Source organism: Leucoraja erinacea, chromosome 26 (assembly GCF_028641065.1).
Source record: "Leucoraja erinacea ecotype New England chromosome 26, Leri_hhj_1, whole genome shotgun sequence".
Taxonomy (NCBI): domain Eukaryota; kingdom Metazoa; phylum Chordata; class Chondrichthyes; order Rajiformes; family Rajidae; genus Leucoraja; species Leucoraja erinaceus.
In genome coordinates, this window is record NC_073402.1 from 20,869,911 (window position 1) to 20,894,928 (window position 25,018).

The 25,018-nt window shown below is 40.3% G+C and overlaps 2 protein-coding genes across 3 annotated transcripts in view; one reads left to right on the forward strand and one right to left on the reverse strand.

The window, feature by feature from the left end:
- Positions 1-25,018, reverse strand: part of rsrp1 (arginine/serine-rich protein 1) — a 238,176-nt gene that overhangs the window by 141,097 nt on the left and 72,061 nt on the right. The gene's annotated exons all lie outside the window — the stretch shown is intronic.
- maco1b (macoilin 1b) overlaps positions 1-25,018 on the forward strand; it is an 85,096-nt gene that overhangs the window by 47,951 nt on the left and 12,127 nt on the right. For both annotated transcript variants that reach the window (XM_055656325.1, XM_055656324.1), the window contains 3 exons: positions 931-1,054; positions 3,216-3,394; positions 6,127-6,631. In XM_055656325.1, coding sequence (XP_055512300.1) covers positions 931-1,054; positions 3,216-3,394; positions 6,127-6,631 — 808 coding nt within the window. The remainder of the gene's footprint in view (positions 1-930; positions 1,055-3,215; positions 3,395-6,126; positions 6,632-25,018) is intronic.

A 25,018-nucleotide genomic window follows, 5' to 3' on the forward strand; every position in this document is an offset into this window, starting at 1 on the left:
CTAGGGAATGAACTGTTATATATAGATTGCCTGGTGTGTATAAGGGAAGAAAATACAAAGGAGTACATTTCCAAAATTACAACATGAATTAAATAGTATTTTTCACATTTGCTTATAACTTACTAATTGCAGATATTTCTGCAGTAAAAATAAGCATGAGGTAATAATCGGTTTTAACTTTGACCACATATCATATTCCATTCCCTCATTTCAGACTCTTGAGTATGTTAATTTGTACTGAATCACTGGCACATGAATTCACTAATGCCCGTGTTGAGATTGATTTAATAAAAATAGAACCAATACAACAAACAGTGAGAAAAAACTTCAATTTTATCTCAACAGTCGCATTTGAGATGCATTGATATATGATCTTCCTTTATATCATCCATTATCTTTTATTTGATTTTCAATGCACTTCGGCAGGTGACCTAAAAACGGCTACTTCATTTTCTTTACTTGTCTTAACTTATTTGCTATGCAGCAGAACCTTTGACAATATTTCGTTCCTATTTTTGAATTCCAAGATAGACGTCAATTTAGGAGTCAAAACCATATAAGAAAATTGGAACAAACAAAACTTTATTGAAAATAAATGTCCTGATGTGTAAAGAATTCAAAACTATCCATGTCATTTGATGCCTCCCGTGTCTGAAATTTTAAGCACCGATTTTATCTGTTGCCGATAATCTGATCTAAACTCATTGTAGCACAGTGCACATCAAGGGACTTCTTTTTGAGACCTATTGCAAATTCATGTTTTACTAGACTGGAATCTGAATTTCCAACTTGCACTGTCATGGTTGATATGTTATGTGATTAAATGGAAGCTACAATCATCCCTTTTTATGCTTTTATTTGTATGTTGATAGACCATTATTTTATAGTTGAAATTTTTGGCTGATGAGATGATACTTTTTTCTTTTTCAGAAAGGGGAGTTTGTTTACCAACTGTATCACTATGGATATTATTTGTTTATATAGAAGCAGCAATCAGATTTAAAGATTTAAAAAATTTTCATGTGGATCTTTGTCGTCCTTTTGCTGCACACTGGTAAGTTAACACTTTTCATACCGTACATTGATAAAGTTATATTTAATTATGGCGACCTTTACAGGAACTGTGTATCATTTAATAACATTAACCCAATATACCTGAATGATATTATCCAATAATGAGCCCAATATCCATGAATGAAAGCTTGTAATTTACTGTTGTTTCATCGAGCACCATGTCCCTTGCCATTACATACCACAAAAGCAAGCACCACAAATGAAATATTCAGTAAAATAATACTTTCTGAGAAACCTAGGATTCTGTAATTTTTCACAACATTGGCACTGGTTATGACATTTACAATGCCATGATATTTGTAATATCACAATGTCTAGATGGGCTACTCTATTTAAGATATTTGTTTCTACAATTTTGATCATTCTAGAAACTGATTTTTACATGTAGGAATTTTGTACCAATATTCTTGTTTAAGCATTTCCACATGATATTCTATTTATATCATCCAGTTTGGCAGGAGATTTACTTTAAGTGGGCATTGGGCAAAGGAGGTCTTAAAATACTAATGGGAACTCTTGCACTCAAATATCATTTCCACATTATTTTTAATTTGAGTGATGGCATTTCGAATAAGTAAATTAGTGTTGCCTTGGACCACAGGAGCAATAATTTAAGTCTAACATTTGGCATGTTAGGAATAAATAATATTCCTATTGCATTAATAATCTACTAGCAGATGTAACTAATTAATTCAAATCACAACTAGTAAACATCTAGGTGAAAATGGAATTGGAGGCAAAAATATGTAAAGACTAGGCTGATAAAATTCCAAATGGGTATGGTAAGGGCAGGGGGGGGGGGCTTTCAACCTGAAGTGTTGAGTTACTCCAGCATTTTGTGTCTATCTTCGATTTAGGGCAGCATCTGCAGTTCTTTCATTCACGTGTTGACACTTTTTTTTTTCAGAAGTTGTGTGACCTCTTGACTTTTTCAGCTTTTTTGGTTTTATTCTAGTTTGTGGCGAATTGGTGGGAAATAGGATTGAAGTTTCTATATAGGGGTTATGAATGGCCTGACTTATGAAAATCTAACTTTATTCAAATTTTCCCATAAATATTTTAAGCAATTTCCAAGCTGATACTGTTTCATGATATTCATTCATTAATGAATGATATAAGGGAAAAAAAATCCCATTAGTTTAATTATTGGTAACGATAGAATAATTATTAAATGAGAAAATTATAGCAAATATATGCGCAACAATATGATCTAGGTTTGTATAAAAAAATTACTTTCTGACTTGCAGAAATATCAGTTAATGGACAGTCCTCTGGGATGGAACCCTAATGCAATATGAATATTGCCTGTATTAGTGTTTTTTAAATGTGGAATATTTAAGTCAAATTTTATTTCATAAAACTAAAAATGTGGCTGAATCTGTAATATTCATTATAAAACTAACATAAAATTGTTGAGCTTCTTGGTCCTGGAGGGATTTTCACATTGCCTGTTTTTACGACTATCTTTGGCATGAAGGATTTAAGTAGTTCAGTAATTAATTTATAAGTAGTGTTTTCGTATTTTCAAAGATGTTTCATTACTTTCATGAAAAGCAGATTGCCAAGAATTAAAATTAATGGCCAGGTTGAAATAGTGGCTCAGCTAATAGAGCTCCTGCCTTGCAAGCCCAGTATCCCTGGTGCTGACCTTGGGTGCTGTCTGTGTAGAGTTTGCACATTCTTGCTGTGATAGCCTGGGTTGGCTTGCATTTTTTGTTTCCCTGCGTTTCCTCCCAAACTCTTAGACATGAGGGGGTTGGTAAGTTAAGTGGCTTCTGGAAATTGCCCTGGTGTATAGGCGAGTGATGGAATCTGAGGTGAGTTGATGGCAATGTGCAGAGAGTAAAATATGAGATTAGATTTATTTAATATTCAACTCTGCTTCTGTATTTCCTAGATTGCCTAACTTGCTGTTAGTAGTTTCTATGCATTGCCGAGGTAGTTCCTTAAGGAAGATTTTAAAAGAAGTAATTTGACATGTTCTTCACAAATTTCTTTATCTAAAATTCATTCGAACAATTTTATGGATAAGTGAAAAGAAATAAGTGGATTTTTCTTTTTCACCATCTGGCAATTGTGTTTTCTGAATTTACATTTTTAAGAGGATTGACTTTTCTTCTTTTCTCATCCCATAATTAAAGCATTGGCTATCCTGTGGTGACACTGGGATTTGGCTTCAAAAGTTATGTAAGCTACAAAATGCGATTAAGAAAACAGAAGGAGGTCCAGAAGGAGAATGAATTCTACATGCAGCTCCTGCAACAAGCTTTGCCGCCAGAGCAACAGATGTTACAGAGGCAAGAACGAGAAGCTGAAGAAGGTAAGCATTTATTAAAGGTAATGGATGTGGGCAGTACAACTAATGGATAAAGAGAAAGCAGTCTGATGGCTTTGTATGCAGTTTAGATGTGTCATCCCACTTCCAATGATACGCCAAATAAAATAAGACAGTTTACTGAAATAGTGGAAAGTATTGTGAAAGAACTGCAATACCTAATACAAGAGAGATGAGGCCATAACAATAATTCCATAATTATTTATCATCGAAATCGGTGAAAGAGATCCTCCCAAGCAATTTAAATCGGTCATTTGGCATATTAGAAATAAGTGGTTCAGAATGCTGCATAACTAGTCTCCTATCAAAACTTTCTATTCAATTAAAAATGAAGATAATAGATTGTTGTTGTTTATTAGTGGTAACATTATTTATTAACAGAAGTAAATTAGCAGGAAAAAATGTTCCTGATGTTGGGAGATTCCAGAACCAAGGGCCAATTCACTGGATGTTTTCAAGAGAGAGTTAAATATAGCTCTTTGGGCAAACAGAATCAAGGGATATGGGGAGAAAGCAGGAATGGGGTACTGATTTTGGATTATCAGCCATGATCATATTGAATGGTGATGCTGGCTTGAAGGGCTGAATGGCCTACTCCTGCACCTATTTTATATATGTAAAAATAATAGGAATAGTCCCAAAAATGCATCTTGTTTTGCATCTGTATTGTCTGAGCAATCTTTGTCAGGAGCATAATGCAGTGATTTTTGACTAAATTGCAATATACTCTGGACCAACCTGTAGTTAAAATGAAAGTATTATGAAAACTATAATTTTACTATCAGTTATCTTGGTGCAAGAATGAATGAATTGTGTGATACATTTAGATTCTCTTTTGGTTTGCACATATGCTAGCTAGTTGGTTTGTTTTTAATTCTTTTCATTTATTGTGCCAGGATATCATCCTTTCAGGTTTGTCATATAGAAAGCATTCAAGTTTTTCCCCCCTACATGGCTGGCCAGGACTGAAAGCCACAAAAATGAAAATCCAGGCATTGTGCTTTAATTGCAAAGTCGGTCACACTGACCCACCGAATCTGGCCTTTCAGTCAGTACTCCAACCTGCTCAAGTTGGGATCCCTAAATGTATCTTATTCTATTCAAATGAAAGCCATGGATGTTGAAGGTCATTCATCCACATTCCAGAAAATCTCAAGAGTTCTTTATGGCATTGTCTTAGGCCCCATTTATTTTCAGTTATTTGCTCCTTGAATTTTCCACCATCTTAAAACCAGACATTGGAGTTTTTTGATTGCTGCACAATGTTGTGTTCTATTCACAACTCTCCAAAATTGGACACATTGTACCAGCTTGGCTGATATAGTTATATGATGTATGTTGCTTCCAACAAGAGAGGCAACTGGGGTAATAATCAAACTAAGCCAATAATTAAAAAATACTGTGGCTACAAACCTGTTTTGGAAATCACTCTGAAGAAGGGTTTCGGCCCGAAACGTCGCCTATTTCCTTCGCTCCATAGATGCTGCTGCACCCGCTGAGTTTCTCCAGCATTTTTGTGTACCTTCGATCTTCCAGCATCTGCAGTTCCTTCTTGAACACTTGGAAATCACTCTTCTGTGTTGAGTGATTTTTTTCCATTGTTTATTCGCCATGTTTATGGGACAAGGCAGGAGACTAATTTCAAATCCTGGATGAGTGCTCCTCCAATTGTACTCCGAGCTTCATACCAAACTGGTCAAGCCATGTCAATTAACGGTTAGTCCGACCATTATTCCAAACACACACTGCCTTAATCATAACTATTCAAAGGCATTAGTCAGCACCATCTACAAGATGTTTTTGTGGTGATGCGCCAATGATTATTTAATAGCACCTCCTACACATGTGACTACCTAGAAAAATTAGATGCAAGGGGGTATTGCCACCTTCAGATTCCTGTTTGAAGGGACATCAATCCTGAGTGAGGCATGTATTGAACTCTCATCATTGTTGGATCAAATTTCTGCAGCACTCTACCTGATAGTACCATTGAAGTACCTTTACAGTTAGGATTGTGGCAATTCAGCAGGATGGTGAGCATATGTTTTAAGGAATTGCTCACCACCAACTTCTGGATTGAGTTTGGAAATGACTGATAAATAATTGATTTTGCTAATAATGTCCACATCCCCTGTAAATGAATTTAAAATAGACTGAAGTAATTTGCAGTTAATTACCCACATAAGCTATATATTAAGTCCATTTCTAAACCATGGTAGATAATTAATCGTCATTTGTATACTGTCCAGGGAGTGGATCTAGAAGTGCATCAGAATTGAACTAGCACTTCACACATTAAATTACGAGGGTGGATTACATAAACTTGACTTCTGTTTGCCTTATTACAGAATACTGAGGGATATCTGATTGCAGCTTTGCAATGTTAAAAGGGTATTCAAGAACTGCTTATAAAGAAATTATCTTTTGAAAGAACTGAGGATAAGGGGGATTAAAAACGTAGAATTGGGATTTTGTTCAAGTGTCAAAAATCCCTTTTCGACCATAGATTAGATTGCATTTTTTTTTAAATCTCACTGGAATGGCAATAAAATCTAACGAATAAAGCTGCTGTGGTTCTCTTTATATTTTGCTTTATGTAATTCTTTAATCATTTTCTAAATAAGGGTTGAAGAAACAATGTATCACCTATTTGAAATGAGACTGGTCGTGTGAGCTTTTACTTTCTTTGGTGCACTTACGTTTTTTTCTTTTCTCAGCTGCTATAGCCAAAGGAATCTCGGATATGGATTCTACACAACTCCCTCAACACAATGGAGGAATTCCAGCAGGTCGAAAATTGACGACAGCTTTACCAGAACTAGAATACAAAGAAAAAGGGAAAGATAAGGACAAAGAAGCCAAAAAACCCAATCTTGGGATTAACAATAATATTTTACAACCTGTAGACTCAAAAATACAAGAAATTGAGTACATGGAAAATCATATCAATAAAAGATTGAATAATGAGCTTGTAGGAAGCACAGAGAATCTCTTGAAAGAGGACTCGTTTACGGCTTCTTCAAAAAATTACAAGAACGCCACGGGGGGAGTAAATTCTTCACCCAGAAGTCACTGCACGTCTAATGGCAGCATTCCTTCTTCCTCTTCTGCGAAGAATGAAAAGAAGCAAAAATGCACTGGAAAGAGCATGAGTGTACACAAGGAAATAATGGAAAACTGTATACCCAATAATCAGCTCAGCAAGCCAGACACATTATTAAGGTAATTTCTTTTATACTGTCTGAGCACGTATTTATATTCTCTGTTTAATTGTTACTTCAAAAAATAGTTGATATAATTTACAGATGAATGTCAGATTAATGTTGCAAAAAAGCACAAAAGCAAAATCAAATTAAGGCAAGAGTGTGCACTTGAGTGATTTTCAGATTGACTATCACTACTAAAATAGTTCAAAGGTACACAAATGCTGGAGAAATCTGCGGGTGCAGCAGCATCTATGGAGCGAAGGAAATGGGCAACGTTTCAGGCCGAAACCCTTCTTCAGACTAAAATAGTTCATTTATTTATAGGAAATATTTAATGGCTTATGAGTCCAATCCTGGCTTTGAAAATTCTTTGGCATTCAGGACTGGTAATTCCAGATGGCAGATCGGGCTTTGGTTATTGCTGCCTCTCTTTCCGTTTTCTTCTCTTTTCTTCTAATTCTGCGCATCTGTTGGCTTCAAAGGTCACTGTTCCTTCTTGGATGATGGTTCACTAGAGTTTCCTGTCCTTGGCATTGGTTTCCCAATTGTCGATGTCAATTTCACATTTCTTCATCCTGGCTTTTAAGGCGTCTTTGAATCTCTTCTTTTGTCCACCTCTTTTACGTTTGCTTTCTTTAAGCTGGGAGTAGAAGGTTTGCATTGGTAGACGCTCGTCTTCCATCCGAACAACATGACCGACCCATCTTAGTTGGCTCTTGATGATGAGGGCTTCGATGCTAGATGTTTTTGCTTCATTCAGTACGCTGACGTAGGTTCTCCTGTCTTCCCAGCTGATATTTAAGCTGCCTCGAAGACATAATTGGTGGAACCTTTCAAATGTTTTCAGATGGCGTCAGTATGTTGTCCAGGTTTCTGATGCATACAGGAGCATTGGAATCACCACTGCTTTGTGCACTAACATTTTGGTGTCTGTTCGGATGTCACTATTTTGAAAGACTCGTTCGAAGACGCCCAAAAGCTGTTCCTACACATTTAAGACTGTTGGATCTCGTCATCAATGTCGACATTGGAGGTGAGGTGACTTGCAATGTTTGGAGAATGATCCACATTTTCTAGGATTGTTTCACCAAGTTGAATTGATGGTTCTTTCCGATTTGTCTCAGTTGGTAACGATTGATAGATAACCTGAGTCGTCTTGGAGTTTATCGTGTATGCACTGTTGAAGGCAGTAGGGTCTGTTGCTGATGATTTTCTGAGAGAGCTGAAACACAGTTGTCATCTGCGTATTGGTACTCAATGAGGGAGCTCATAGAGGTCTTAGTTTTGGACGAGACGGGCAAGATTGAAAAGTCTGTCATATTTTCTGTAAACAATTTCAATTCCTGGGGGTAGGTTGTCCTTGATGATGTGGATGGTTGTCGCAATGAAGATGGTGAACAGTTTTGGGGTGATCACTCATCCCCGTTTCACTCCTGATCTGACTTTAAACGGCTCATAGTTGCTGTTGCTGGCCATGACTGTGGCAAGCACGTCATCGTGGAGAAGTCTCAGGATTCAGGACATCCGTAGGTGGATAGGATGTCTCATAAGAGTTCCCTTGACATCAAGTCAAAGGCCTTAGTGAGGTCGATGAATGCCATGTACAAAGGTTGAAGTTATTCACAACATTTTTCTTGTAGTTCAAGTATTGTGAAGATCATGTCGGCTGATCCACGTGATAGTCTAAAACCAGTTTGTGTCTCCGGATGGATCTTCTCAGCTAAAGGCTTGAGTCGGTTGTTCATGATGTGGGCGAGGACCTTGCCTGCTGTTGCTCACAGGGAAATTCCACGATAGTTTCTGCAGTCAGATCGATCGCCTTTAATTTTGTAGATGGTAACGATTGCTGAGTCTCTAAAGTCACCTGGTAAGTCTTCATTTATCTAGATCTTGATGAGAAGTTGATGCAGTTGGTAATGGAGCAGATTACCTCCAATCTTGTAGACCTCAGCTGGTATTTTGTCGAGTCCAGCTGCATTGTTGATTTTCAAGGTTTTGATGGCTTCCTTGACTTCTTCAAGTGATGGTATTCTGCTTAGGAAGTCGTCAGCAGGCTGCTTTGGAATGTTGTTGATCACATTCCTGTCAAATGAGGCGGTTTGATTTAGAAGTTCTTCAAAGTGCTCCCTCAATCTAGAATTCATGTCAGCATTGCTCTTCAGGATGGTTGACCCATCTTTGCTTTTGAGAGGGGCTTGACCGTGAGTGGATGGACCAAAAATGACTTTGGTGGCATTGAAAAAGCCTCGAGTATCATTGGTGTCTGCTAGTTGTTGGATTTCCTGAGCTTTCTCCACCATTGGTTTTTCAGGTTTCGGGTGCTCTTCTGGACTGCAGCCTTGCATTCCTGACAGCACTTCGCTTTGGTAGACGACTGTTGGCCAGTTTGTAAGGTGATGAAAGCTTTTCTCTTTTCATCAATGAGTTGTTGGAGTTCAATTCAATTCAACTTTAATGTCATTGCGCAAATACAAGTATGGGTACAACAAAATGCAGTTTAGCGTCAGTCCGTAGTAGTAGTGCAATATAGAAATAAAAATACAGAATAATCAAGCAATGTGGACGGAGGGACTCCGAGTTCAGCAATGTGATGGTATTATTGTAGAAGCTGTTCCTCATCCTACTAGTACGAGACCTGAGGCTCCTGTACCGCCTCCCTGATGGGAGGAGGGCAAACAGTCCTTGGTTGGGGTGCGAGGGGTCTTTAATGATCTTCTCGGCCCGTCTCAGACTCTGTTTTCGGTGGAGGGCATCCATGGCAGGGAGCGGGGCACCCGATGATGTACTGCGCGGTTTTCACCACCCGTTGTAGTGTCTTCCTGTCCGCTACAGTGCAACTGCTGTACCATACCGTGAAGCAGGTGGTCAGGATGCTTTTGATGGTACAACGATAAAAGTTGGTCAGGATCTGGGGGGACAGGTGAGATTTCTTGAGCCTCCTCAGGAAGTAAAGGCGCTGCTGCGCCTTTTTGTTCAGCTTGGAGGTGTTGAGGGACCAGGACAGATCCTCCGAGATGTGTACCCCGAGGAATTTGTAGTTGGAGACATGCTGCACTTCAGTCCAGTTTATATGGATGGGGGTATGACTGCCTCCTCTGATCTTCCTGAAGTCAACAATAATTTCCTTCGTCTTCTTGGAGTTGAGGACCAGGCTGCCAGGTGCTGGACCTCATCCCTGTAGGCTGACTCGTTGTCACTGATCAGTCCTACCACCGTGGTGTCGTCCGCAAATTTAATGATGGCGTTGGATCCATTCTTACGGATGCAGTCATGGGTGAAGAGGGAGTAGAGGAGAGGGCTGAGCACACAGCCCTGTGGCACGCCTGTGTTCAGTGTTATAGTGGAGGAGGTGAGGTTTTTGACCCTAACAGACTGTGGTCTGTTGGTGAGGAAATCCAGTGTCCAGTTGCAGAGGGAGGTGGAGATGCCAAGTCCGCAGAGTTTGGTGATCAAGCTGGCGGGAATGACAGTGTTAAAGGCAGAGTTAAAATCAATGAACAGCAACCTGATGTAGGAGTTGTTGTTGTCCAGGTGGGTCAGGGCAGAGTGTAGGGCCGCCGATATGGCGTCCTCTGTAGACCTGTTGGTCCGGTAGGCAAACTGATGGGGGTCCAGTGTGGGGGGGAGGCTGGCTTTGAGGTGAGCCAAGATCAGCCGCTCAAAGCACTTTGCAATGACAGGGGTGAGTGCCACTGGGCAGAAATCGTTGAGACTCCCTGTAGCTGATTGTTTGGGCACTGGCACGATGGTTGATGTCTTGAGGCAAGTGGGGACTGTTTGTCATTATCGTCGAACCAATCCCGATGGGGTTTTTTTACTTGAACCCAATTGTTTCCTTGCAGTAGGTGATGATAACGTTCTTCAATAGATTTCTGTTTTTCGACAGATGGTGGGATTTGTTGAGGCAGTTGTTCTTGAAGTTTTTGTTGAAACGTCTGTACATGGCCGGTGTCTTGAAGGACGTCGACATTGAATTTCTTGATGGTGTTCTGGTTTTGATGTTTCCTTTTGGGCGGAATCTTCATTCTCATGGTGGACGAGATGAGACGATGGTCTATCCAGCACTCGTCAGCACCAGTAACGGTTTTCAATACATCTTGTTTGTCATGGGATCGTAAGTTGATGTAGCCGATGAGGTGCCAGTGTTTGGAATGTGGATGCTGCCAGGAGACTTTGTGCCTGTTTTTCTGGCAAAACGATCCGTAGGGGTTTCATATCTATTTTTACTTGACTAAATCAGGAAATGATAATTAGCTCAAACTCCCTTTTTCTTTCGTATCTACTTTCCTTTAGAAAAAGGAAGTTTTGAGCTAATAATCATTTCCGATTTAGTTATTAAGAAATTGATATTCTCAATGATTGTATGATGTTGAAATTTATCGTGTTGCTGGTACAAAATTGTTTGCCAATTGCTTTGTTCTAAAATTGTAACATTAAATGAGCAGTACCTTTTCCCCCTACTGTGCTGACTAAAAACAGACAAAAAATCTTCAGTGTGTATATATACTTCTGCGTGAAATAGATGCGTTTTCTTCAAAAATGAAAGTAGCTGTTGGTGAAATGGCTACATTCTTATAAATTAGTTTTGATCCATACGTACTTAAGTTGCTCTGTACTGTGAACAACTTTATTTTAAATATTAATACCCATCTTGAATTTAGAATTTATATGATTAGTAATTTATCAGATTTACTACTTTAGGAGACTCGTAGCATTCCAAAGTTTGAAGAAGTGGGTCTATTTTATGTGAGCAATTGGCTAGTTTATTTGTTGCTGAATTAGATGCTGTGATGGTTCTACAGGTGGTTTTTAAGATGTGTTTTGTCTATTTCAGATCAATTATAAAATCCAAGTGTAAAATTTAAAGCCCTCCAATTTGTTATAGTGTGTTTTTTTTTCCAACCTTAAAGGTCTGTTTTCATTGTGTCTCCAGCCACTGATTGGATAAATACAATTGTTTCAAACATGAAGATTAGGGGATGATCAGCCATGATCACATTGAATGGCGGTGCTGGGTTGAAGGGACAAGTGGCCTACTCCTGCACCTATTGTCTATTAGAAATTGCAAAGTTTATGACCATTAATATAAAAAATTGGTTTTGGAATAAAGAGTATGCTGCTGCAAATAAACAAAATGTAAGGATTTAAAATCCTTAAGCGTTAGATGACATTTGCTTATCCATGCAAATTTAAGACTTTTAGTGCCTTTTATAAATGTTTTGATCAAGTAACATTCCTTTAAAAATGAACAGAATGCACTCTAAGCATAAAAGTGGCAAACAGAAGGGTATTTTATTGCAAATGTAAGAGACTGTAGACATGATTGATGGGGGGGTTAAAGAAGATAAAATCTGCCAAAATCAGAACAATTAAAAAGTTATTGGTGCGGGTGGAAGGAAAGAACTGAATAGACATTTTATGAATTGGAACTGATGCTGTTTAGAGAGAGAGAGAGCAAATTAAAATAATAATAATAATTGTGAGTAATTGGATAGAAACCATCCAAAATAGCACATGCTGGGTGTTTCTACATTATTTGCATTGCTGCTAAATCTGATTGCCTGCTTCCAAAAATGTAGGGTTTTACAAATAATTGGGATATCAGTTTATGGAATCAAAACAGCTGTGACTGAAAGAAAGATGTATTTGATATTTAATTTTGTGAATGAGAAATTATGATGGTTCATCTTGTTTATTGGATGTAAATGAATTCATAATGCTAAACAAAAAAGAGCAATTTGCCCTTCTGCCTTTCCTCGGTTGTCACAAAACACTAACTATTGACCATGCTCTACAGTTCATGATCTTTAGAAGTATTTCGTAGTGAGATAGATTTTGGGATACTTATGGATATGAAAGATGGTAGACAAAGTTAATCAAGGCATAATCATGGCTACTGGAAAAATAGATGTGTGCAACATTTTGCTCTTTGGAGCAACAATTTGGTATTGGTTTACCATGTATGCTGAGATCCAGTGAAAAACCTCTTTTATCTGGGCAAATCATACCATACACGAGTACGTCTGGTACCGGAGAAGACAAACAGTGTAGAATATGTGGTATTAGTTATAGAGATAATCTAGATTATCTAGATAATTTTAAATTATCCCCTTCCCCACCTTAGATTCGATACGATAGAATTGTATTTATCTATCAAGTAGGAGGGGGAGTGGGGGGAGCCTGACTACCCTATGACAGAAGGGGGAGGAGTTGTACAGTTTAATAGCCATAGGGAAGAAGGGTCTCCTGTGTCGTGTCGTTCGGTACAGCATCTTGGTGGAACCAGTCTGTTGTTGAAGGTACTCCCCAGGTTGACCAGTGTATCATGGAGGGGGAGAGCTGTATTGTCCAAGATGCTCTGCAGTTTGTGGAGCATCCACCCCTCCAAGACCACATCCCAATGAATCCAACTCAACCTTCCTGATGAGTTTGTTAATCCTATTGACGTCCGCAGCCTTCGACCTGCTGCCCCAGCACATGACAGTGAAGAAGATGGCACTGGCTACCACCGATTGGTAGAACATCTGCAGCACCTTTCTGCAGACGTTGAAGGAGCGGAGCCTTCTCAAAAAGTACAGCCGGCTCTGGCCCTTCTTGTACAGGGCTTCAGCGTTCCTGGACCATTTTATTTTATCTACCATTCATCTACAGACTAGATAATTTACCTTGATCAATTAATCAAACAAACTATCTTTAAAAAGCTCCTTTGGGTCATCCTAGCCTTTTTGTGTAGTATAAAACGTTTTCTTTGTTTTTTTACAATATTTCTGTATTAAAGGAACAATATTCAGAATATGTTGTTGATCTGATCATATCGTCATAATTTAGTAATGTCGATAGCTAGTTTAGTTCTAATTTTCAAGATTTATGGAATGATACAAAGTCTGAAATTGTTCGTCCCACCATATTGAAACATCAGTCGTTGAAGTCTGCTTCAATTTTTTTAGTTGCCAAAATATAATGCTTTACTTTTATCTATATGAGCCAGGATTTCCTCATTTATTTCTTCAAAGCTTGTTGCTATCAATCTACAGCCTGTGGGATTTAGCCTTTCTGTGTACAATACTACATTACACATACTTATGAAAACAGATTTTCTTTTTCCTTTCAATACTCCCACATTGCTCAGATTACTGATTCCTGGGATGTCAGGACTGTCTTATGAAGAACGACTGGATAGACTTGGTTTATACTCTAGAATTTAGGAGATTGAGAGGGGATCTTATAGAAACGTACAAAATTCTTAAGGGGTTGGACAGGCTAGATGCAGGAAGATTGCTCCCGATGTTGGGGAAGTCCAGGACAAGGGGTCACAGCTTAAGGATAAGGGGGAAATCCTTTAAAACCGAGATGAGAAGAACATTTTTCACACAGAGAGTGGTGAATCTCTGGAATTCTCTGCCACAGAGGGTAGTTGAGGCCAGTTCATTGGCTATATTTAAGAGGGAGTTAGATGTGGCCCTTGTGGCTAACGGGATCAGAGGGTATGGAGAGAAGGCAGGTACGGGATACTGAGTTGGATGATCAGCCATGATCATATTGAATGGCGGTGGAGGCTCGAAGGGCCGAATGGCCTACTCCTGCACCTAATTTCTATGTTTCTAATGCATTGGTACTTGACAATAGGGTTGTTGTGGCCTGCAGTTATCTTTTATTTTTAAGAATTGACTTTAACGATGATAACTTGCAAGAAAATTGCAGATTAATGAAAATAAACTAAGCTGTTTAATCCCCTAAAGCTGGTTCCCAATGCTCAGCCCCTTAATGATATTGCACTTACTATGATAGTGTTGTACATTTTGTTGAATCATGCTGAGACTGTTTTAGTTCTGGAGCTGGCATTCGCATGGCACAATAGTCGGATCCGTGTACTAATGGATTGCACCACAGAGAGTGTGTGCTTTCTTATCTCTGCTTCCACATTTCTAATGGTGGCTCTACGGTGACCCAAAGCCCTCTGGGGAGATTTGAGCTGCTGAATTTGGGTATTACTGGGGAAGTTATGTTTGCAGAGGTGTCAGCTCCCCATCTACACTCTCGGGTTGACTCAACAGATTCTATTTCTCTATTTTGAAAATGATTTAATGAATCATTCACAGTACAATGCCAATCTTTATTCCTCCTTCAGATTCCTAAATGTTGGGCAAATTGGCACCTGTATTTCCTGCATTACAGATGTTTCTATATTTCAAAATTGCTGCATTGTCAATTATATTTAAAAGTCCTTACCATTGCATGAAATGCAAGAACCCTTCAGTGGAAACAGGCTGAAGAAGCTAGTCATGAACGTCAGGAAAAGGGATGGTGTACGTGGCCCAGTTTGCATCAATGAGGCTAAGGTGGAGATGGTTGAGAGCTTCAAGCTCCTGGACATAAATATCAGCAATAAATTGTCCTGTTCCAACCACATTAACAAAGGACTGCTTACACCTCGTAGTTATTCCCTCTTTTCCTCTCTCCCATTGATACAAAAAGTTGACATCAGATTCGGAAACAGCTTCTCCCCACTGTTATCAGATGCTGACTAGACCTCTCTTTAGCTATGGGTCTTGCTTTTCTGACCTACCTCATTGTGGCCCATGCACTTTTTCTCTTTTTTAAGCTGTCTTTTCTCTGTATTCTGGTTATATTTCTCTTTGCACTATTGCTATGTGTGTATCGCTTAATTTCATTTCTGCATGGTATTGTTTTGACTGGATAACATGCAAAACTGTTTTGTACTGTATTTCAGTACACGTGACAATAATCAACCAATACTATAACCAATACCAGTACATTTTATGGGAAGTACTTGCTCTTGGTAATGTTATCCTGGAATCCTGGAAAGTTGAAGGCCAAATAGTTACAATTGCAAGAGCCTTCACTTCGCATAATTGCAAAATTATATAAATTTCTTATATAAATTTCTAATATAAATTGGTAAAATGTATAAAGAGTTTAGTCAAATGTCACATCTTTTCACATGTGTCTTTTTACAACTATTTTCCTTCAAAAAAATTGATAAGCACTTTATTGGGTTCATAACTAACATAGTATCAACAAAAAAATATAAGAAAAGAAGCATATTGATGGCAAGTTTCCGAAAATGGCATCAGAATATACAAATACATTTTGTGTTACACAGCATACACACAAACGTACGTTGCGGTGGACATTCAAAGCTCTGGTGTCCCAGAAAACGAACGTTACATTATCAAAAACCAAACATTTTCACCAATGTGATCTAAACGGTACGTTACCTTATGGAATTGAGCTATATCGATGGCTGTTGATTCGTCAGAAGCTTTGATTTGGGATGATTTTTTAGTAAGTAAAATGTCTCCGTAACGGTCGTTATGGAGCTTCTGGAAGTTGACACGAAGGAATGAAGTTAGCGACTTGGTCCTTACGAAGGGTAAACAAGTGACAGTGTGCTACCAAATTGAAGATTGGCTCAGTTTCTTAGTTTTGATGATCAATTTATGTCCAACGTTTTTTTATAATTGATTTTTAAAAGTCGGAAAGTATATCATAAATGTTTGTTGTGTTTTTGACTCCACAATGTTTTTGGTATATTAAATTGAAAAATAAGAGAAAAAAAATTAACTCGCCCAAAAATCGATACTTCCAAGAGGATACCTTGTTGGGTTTTTGAAAAGCATTAGAGGTTTGGAACCTCCGTGGTTTATCTTACGGTCGTTGTGACAATGGACACCAAGCACAACGACCGTTCCGGGATCTTTGCGAGGCGGAATACCAGACATGTTACTGTATTTTTCTCCTGGTATTGATGAACATATTTCCCTAGATCATTATCAAACTGTGTATGTATGAGGGGCCATATGAAGTTTATTGATGAATTAAATATTCTGACTAAATGTGGCAAAGTTTTTAATATATTTTTGGTGTCCAAATTGGTGGTAAAACGATGAAAATATGTCTACTATGAAAAAAGTTTTTATCTTTGGTTTCACATGATGGGTAGATTTTTGTTAAGAACAGTGTATTGGTGTAAAAAACTGAATAATCTTGTTCCTCAAAATCTCTCCAGTATTGTATAAAGACACATATGGAATGTAAAAATTCAACACCGATATGGTTTATTTTACCATTGATTTTCAGAACCAATATTTCTTCATTCTGTTTTATTGTGTTCAATGTCAGGAGTGAAGTGCAAGGTTTGGAAGTTGAGAGATTTTGGAAATGCAATACTAACATATTTGAACACTAGTGTAACCTTATCCTGTCGAACATATTTGTTGAATGTGTTCATGTGTAACACTCACTGCCTGTGCAGACAAATGTTGTATACTTGAGATGTGAAAAGTGATGTGTAATCATTAACAATTTGTTTGAACTTCTCTCCCTTTTTCTCATATTTTACCTTCAGCAGCATATATATGAAACTTACAACATTCATATTGACAAAGAAGCCTGGATGTTTTTTGCATCATTTCTTCCCCGTAGAGCACTGGCCCAAACATTCTCATTACCTGGGATCTGTAACTTTCTCAAGTGTTTAATCTATTCCGATCTTCTTTCATAGTGAACATGTTCATGAGACTAAATTTTGTTCTATAACCACAGAACTAACCACTAATTTTTCCTTTCTGATGTCCAGGTTAGCCAAAGTTTATAAATATCCTGTTTGGGATTTTTTTTTCCCCCCATCCATTTCTCAGACATTTGCACCTTGAAATCTGAATATTTTCGCTTCTCCATCCCTCTTCCATCTTCCATCTGAATGTGCTGTTGCCTCCTTAATTCGTGCGTGTCTGTCCCAAATTCTGTCTGAAATTGTGATTTGGTCCCTGGTACACTTTTGATAAACTCTTATTGTATGTCATTTATAGTTTTGATGTAATTGTGATAATACTCTCTTGCTCACTTCATAAACCTGTCCAGTTCTGTGATGTGCATTGTTCATCACACACTTTTCTTCCAACACTCTTCTGCTGTTGTCCAAAACAAAAGGACATGCTTGCCTCGTTCCATTCTTGTCAGTCCAACAAGTAGTATGAGTATTATCGATGACTTCTCTTCCAGAGACAGATCCATCACCGTTTCTATCCCAGGAAATCTATCTTTGGTTCCATCTGCATGCTAGTTTTCCATATGAAAACTGGATATTAGTTTCCATACATGTTTACACATAAAGCTCTGTCACATTAGCACTTCCCTAAGCTATTCTCTTTAAATTGCCAGACCATTTGTCCAATACATCTATGAACAAATTAATGTATTGGGGAGACTAAAGTCTTTGTCTTCAGTTGCTTGCACAAACTCTATTCACAAATCCAACTCCGTTCCTTTCACTGCCTGCTCAAGGATGAATCGGACTGTTAACAGCTTTGCTACCATGCCAAGAACAGCTTCAGATATTTACTTGACTAGGATAGTCTTGTTACATCACCTAAAATTTGCCCGATTCTACCCCTTTCAACTTATTTCTTTGAGGCAAATATGGGATACGAGTGTTGCTGGCGAGACAAATTTTCATTGTAGATAATTGCCCTGGAGAGCAAAATAAAATGTTGGGACCACTGTCTTCAACTGCTTCTGTTCATTTACTACCACAGTGCTTTTCGTAAGGAATCCCAGGATTTGGATCCAGCAGTAATGTTTTGAAACTCACAAATGCCTTTTGTTACCCTTTATGTAGACGAGTATTTTTTATGGAGTTCTAGTCTCCTAAAATTGATTTCATCCCAAACTTCAATTGTTCCTTATCTAGAAGATAGAACATGGAAAAGTACAGCACAGGAACAGGCCCAAGGCACATGATGTCTGTGCCAAACATGATGCTTCGATAAACGAATCTACCTGTGCATGATCCATATCCCTCCTTTCCCTGCGTATCCATCTGCCTCTCTAAAAGTCTTGTAAACGCCACTATCATGCCTGCCTCCACCGTCGTCCCTGGCAACACTTTCTAGACACTTGCCACCCTCTGTAAAAAAAACAACAAAAAACTTGCCCCACACATCTTTAAACTTTGCTCCTTTCACCTAAACCTGACATTCTCTTCCTAAACCTTTCTGTACATCTGTTTTTTCCTATGGCAAGATTTTCCTTAACCTATCTTCTTGCTCCTAATTTTCTGACAACATTCATCTCAAGTCTTTTGTACCACCTTCTATTGTTGCTAACAATACATTACTGAAGTGTCATATGTCAAGGATAAAATGTGTTGGGTCAAAATAGTGTTTGAGAAATTTCTTGAGGGCATATTCTATAAGGACAAGGTTTCACCAATAAGCAGAAGAGGTATTCGTTGATTCCTATTGACTGTTAATATTAGGCATTTCCAACAACCAGTGTTTAATAAAACAGTGAATACCTTGGCTGAACAATCTGTTGCACATGCATTCATTGTAGTAGGCACAATTTGTAAAGTGCTTCTCTGCAATTATTTTTTCATGCTCCTGTTGTAGAACTGCTATATTTACATGGATACTGTCAGCCTCAAACTTTAGCTCAGCATGTTCCTCGCCATACTCAACAGTTTTGCTTCAATTTGTTACAATAAGAAAAAAGCTTTCCATTCTCTTATTAATAACATGGCTGCAGTACTTTATCGTAGAATAGTGTTGCAAACTATCTAGTCTGCATTTTGTTGAGGTACTTTGGCTAATTTTTGTCAGAACAATCTGATTTTAATCGTAGCTATCCAGACTACATTTCTTCCCACCCTGCTTCCTCTAAAGACTCTATCCCCTTACTCCCAATTCTTCCATCTGCGCCCTGGATGAGGTTTTCCATACCAGGTCATCGGAGATGTCCTCATTCTTTTGGGAACAGGTGTTCCCCTCTTCCATTATAGATGAGGCTCTCACTAGGGCTTCCTTGATATCACGCAGCTCCACTCTTGCTCCCCCTCCCCCATTCGTAACAAGGGCAGAGTCCCCTTTGTTCTCACCTTCCACCCCATCAGCCATCGTATACAGCATATAATCCTCCCAACATTTACGCCACCTACAACAGGATCCCCACTACTGGCGACATCTTCCCATCTCCACCCCTTTCTGCTTTCCGCAGAGACCGTTCCCTCCGCAACTCCCTGGTCAACTCGTCCCTTCCCACCCAAACCACCCCCTCCCGAGGTACTTTCCCCAGCAACCGCAGGAAATGCAACACCTGCCCCTTTACCTCCCCCTGCTACTCCATCCAAGGACCCCGCCAGTCTTTTCACGAGGCAGAGGTTCACCTGCAGCTCCTCCAACCTCATCTACTATATCCGCTGTTCCAGGTATCAACTCCTGCATATCGGGAAGACCAAGCACAGGCTCAGCGATCGTTTCGTTGAACACCCCTGCTCAGTCGCCTTAACCTACCTGATCTCCCGGTTGCTCAGCACTTTAACTCCCCCTCCCATTCTATATCTGACCATTCTGGCCTGGGCCTCCTCCATTGTCAGAGTGAGGCCCAGAGCAAATTGGAGGAACCGCACCTCATATTTCGCTTGGGTAGCTTGCATCTCAGCGGGCAGCCTTTCAAGTAGCCCTTGCTTTCCCCCTCTCCATTCCCTCCCCATCCCAGTTCTCCCACCAGTCTTACTGTCTCCGACCATATTCTATCTCTCTCTCTCTCCCGCCCACTCCCCTGACATCAGTTTGAAGAAGGGTCTCGACCCGAAACGTCACCCATTCCTTGTCTCCAGAGATGCAGCCTGTCCCACTGAGTCACTCCAGCATTTTGTCTGCCTTCGATTTAAACCAACAACTGCAGTTCTTTCCTACTGATTTTAATCTAGCTGTGTATGCTAAGGAGCAAAGGTTATTACATTATTTAATGTGAAAAATCAGTATTTAAATTTTTTTTTACTCTGTTCAATTGAGCTCCAGATCGGATCCCCAAAAATCAGCTTAAATAGTGTCTGGTGTAGGTGAGCTGCAGCAGCCATAATCACCTGATGGCTTTAATAGCAACAGGGATCTCGCACTTCAACGTTTCTTTGAGGCAACCCAGACATTAGTTTTCCTGATGAAATTGGATGTGAGTGAGTCACCATACTGACGTATCATTCAAGATTTGGGGGTCAATATAATTGGACTTGAAATCTTGTCTGCCAGTTACAGGTTGCTTATGATGGATTTGAGCATTTTATTACAATGTATATGCTTGAGAGTTGCTTTTATCCTAGTGCAATCCTGCCAATGAGAAAGAAGGATCACCTTTATGTAAAAGGCAAGGCTTAACTTCAATATTCCTCGTGTGTGTGCGCACCCACGTGTATGTACAACACTCTATAAAAGGCCTCATTTATGATCTTAGTAAATGAAAATAATCCTTGGGAATAATTCTTGGCTAAGAATTTTCTGTTCTTGATGCATTTCTCAGGATAATTTTTTTTTTTTAAAACCCCTCTGGTTTTCATTTACAATGTATTATACAATGAAGAGTATGGCTGATAACTAGGAAATGACCTCATTGTCATTTCTGAAAATGTTCTTCTGTTCAGTGTTCTTCGTTTTTCAGGATACCAGTATATTAGCAATGCCAACATTGAGGTGGTGATGGAGTACCACCTTCTTGGCTGCAATAGTCCCACTGATGGAAATACCCCCACAAATAATAGAGAGTTCAAGCATTTAGATCCTGAAATGAAGGGATGATCATTTATTTCCAAGTCAAGGTGATGGAACGACTTGAAACAAACCCTGATGTCAACAATGATAGTGGCATTGTGTGTGAAGAGGAGGTAGTTTGACTCTCTTCTTGAGATACTCTTGCTGGCACTTTCATGGAGCAAATATTACTTTCCATTGATAAGCCTTTGCCAGGCGTTCTTGGTCTGGTGTGCTGGATGCATGCATGGACTAGTCTTTGAGGGGTTGCGCAATCATCAGCAAAACACCCCCACCTCTGATCATATGATGGAAAGTTATTGGTAAAGTAGCTGAATATGGTTTGGGCCAGGGTGTTGCTCTGAAGAACTTCTGCAGCAATGTCCTGGGGCAGGGATGATTAATTTCCAGCAATCTTTTATTCTTTTTAAAGACATGATTCCAACCATTGAACTGTTTTCCTGATAATGTTGATTGACATTTGTTTTGCTCGGGCTCTGCAATGCCACACTTTGTCAAATGTTACCTGCCATCAAAGATGGTCACCTAGTTGTTCTCATTTCTCTAGAATTCAACTTTGGTCCACATTTGGACCATGGTTGTAATAAGGTCTGGAGTGAATTGGACCTGGCAAAATCTAAATTGAACAAGTTGAACAAATTGAAAGTAGTGACTCCCAATGTTCTGATGGCACCTTGCTGATGATTGAGAACATCTAATTGGGTGATTAGATTTGGACAATTAGTATTGAATTTGGATTGATCCTACTTGTTATGACCTGAACAAACCCAAGCATTTTTCTCTTGTTGTCTTGATGGTAATCTTACTGTACTAATACAACCTGGTCATAGACGTGGTACATTCTCGAACGCTAATGTTGGTCTGCTGTATCCAATGTATTTAGCTATTTGTGTAAGAAGGAATTGCAGATGCTGGTTTAAACCGAAGATAGACACCAAAAGCTGGAGTAACTCAGCGGAACAGGCAGCATCATTGGAGAGAAGGAATGGGTGACGTTTCAGGTAGAGACCCTTCTTCAGACTGGTTAGGGATAAGGGAAAGGAGAGATATAGACGGTGATGTGGAGAGATCAAGAACAATAAATGAGAGATCACCATAATCATACTTTATTAGTCAAGTATGTTTTGCAACATACGATGAATTTGATTTGCCATAGTCATACCAATAAAAAGCTACAAGACACACAATACATTTTGACATAAATATCCACCACAGTGACTTCTCCACATTGTGATGGAAGGTGATAAAGTTCAATCTCTTCTCTTTGTTCTCCCGCGGTCAGGGGCCTCGAGCTTCCCATTGACGGGGTGATCTTGGCTCCCGTAGCTGACGGTCGGCCCTTCTGCATTGGGGCGATCAAGCTCCTGCATCGGGTGGGGTGGTAGACGCAAAATGCTGGAGTAACTCAGCAGGTGAGGCAGCATCTATGGACAGAAGGAATGGGCGACGTTTCGGGTTGAGACCCTTCTTCAGACTGATGTCGGGAGGGGGCGGGATAAAGATATAAAGATAATGTAGGCGGAGATAGTAAGACTAGTGGGATAACTAGGAAGGGGAAGGAGAGAGAAAACAAGGGCTATCTGAATCTGGGGTGGGGGGGGAAGATTGTCAGCCCCCTGCGCCGGATGATTGGACCCCGGGTCGGGGCTAGTCGAAACTTCTGCGTCGTTGGACGTTCCCGACAGTCTCTACCCGAGACTGCGATCTCCGCAATGTTAAAATCCGCAGGCAAGGGATCGGCTCCGATGGTAAGTCCACGGGCCTGCAGTGGGACTCAAAGTCAGTCCCGAGCAAGGCCTCCAGCTCCATGATGTTAGTCCACAGAGGGACCAGGGGTACGATCCGGAAAACAATCGCATCTCCGGCAAGGTAAGAGATTGGAAAAAAAAGTTTCCCCAGAATCCCTCTCCCACCCCCCCCATGTAAAACAAACCAGAGAACATTAACACAAACTTTTAAAACTCACTAAAAATAACAAAAAAAGACAAAAACTGTAGGCGAGGCTGCCATCTTGCGTAACGATGATAAAGAAAACGGGCTGTAAGCAGTATGTAGGGTGAAAATGAGAAGCTAATGCAACTTGGGTGGGGGAGGGATAGAGAGAATTCCGGGGCTACCTAAAGTCAGAAATCAATATTCATACCACTGGGCTGTAAGGTGCCCAAACAAAATATGAGATGCTGTCCCTCCAATTTGCGTTTAGCCTCACTCTGACAACGGAGGAGACCGAGGACAGAAAGGTCTGTGTAGGAATGGAAAGTAAAATTAAAGTATCCAGCAACCGGGAGATAAGGTTGGTTAACGTTTGCTGAGCGAAGGTGTTCCCGCGAAACAATCGCCCAGTCTGCGTTTGGTCTCGCCGATGTATAAGAGTCCACATCTTGAACAATGGATACAATAGATGAGGTTGGAGGCAGTGCAAGTGAACCTCTGCCTAACTTGAAAGGACTGTCTGGGTCACTGGACAGAGTCGAGGAAGGAGATATAGTGACAGGTGTTGCATCTTCTGCGTTTACAGGGGAAGGTACCAGGGGAGGGGGTGGTTTGGATGGGTAGGGATGAGATAACCAGGGAGTTGCAGAGGAAAGTCTCTGGAAGGCGGAAAGGGGTGGAGATGAGAAAATGCCGCTAGTGGTGGGTTCCCATTGATGGTGGTAGACATTTCAAAGGATTATATGTTGTTTGCGATGGCTGATGGTGTGGAAGGTAAGGACTAGGGGGACTCTGTCTCTGTTGTGACTTGGGGGAGGGGGACAAGGACAGAGCTGCAGGTACTGAGGTGACAAGAGTGTGGGCCTAGTCTATGATGGGAGAGGGGAACCCTCGTTCCCTAACGAATGAGGACATCTTGGATGTTCTAATGTGGAACACTATCTTGGGTGTAGACGCGGCGTAGACGGAGGAATTGGAAGTAGGGAATAAAGTATTTGCAGGAAGCAGGGTGGGAAGAAGTTTAGCTGAGATAGTTGTTGGAGTCAGTGGGAGCCCATGTGGGTGCCCATAGCTATGCTTTGGACTCGGAGGAAGTGGGAGGAGTTAAAGGAGCAGTTGTTAAGGGTGAGGACCTGCCTGCTCCTAAATCACCCAGGAGCAGGCAAAAACAATGGGTCTGCCAGGGTAGTTGTGTTTGTGGATTTTGGGGAGAAGGTAAAAACGGGCTGTGCGGGGCTGGAAAACAATAAGGTTGGAGGCTGTGGAAGGAAGACAGCCAGAAGTGATGAAATCAGTAATGGTGTTTGAGATTAAGGCCTGGTGCTCATCTGTGGGATCATGGTTCAACGATTAGTACGCGGAGATGTCTGAGAGTTGCCGCCTGGCCTCAGCCCGGTAGAGGTCAGCGTGCTAGACTACCACGGCACTTCACTTGTCGTCGTGTTTGATTTTAATGTCAGGGTTGCTGCAGAGTGAGCGAAGGGCTGTACGTTCAGAGGGGGTGAGTTTAGAGTAGGTTAGGGGAGTGGAAAAGTTGAGACGGTTGATGTCACGCCGGCAGTTAGAAATAAATAGGTCTAGAGAGGGTAGAAGGCTGTTCTGGGGAGACCAAGAGGAGGGGGACTGGTGGAGGCTGGAGAAAGGGTCATCACTGGGTGGTGAAGACTCCTTCCCATAGAAAAAGACGTTGAGGCGACGGAAGAAAAGCTCTACATCGTGGCGGACCCGGAACTCGTTGAGGTGGGGGCGGAGGGGAACGAAGGTGAGGCCTCTGCTGAGGACAGACGGTTCCGTATCAAAGGGGGAGGTCAGGGGGGGATGGTGAAGACACGACAAGGGTGGGGGTGGTGTCAGCGGAGGGCCGGGAAGTGGACAAAGGCTGAGACGAGATCTGGTGGGGTGGA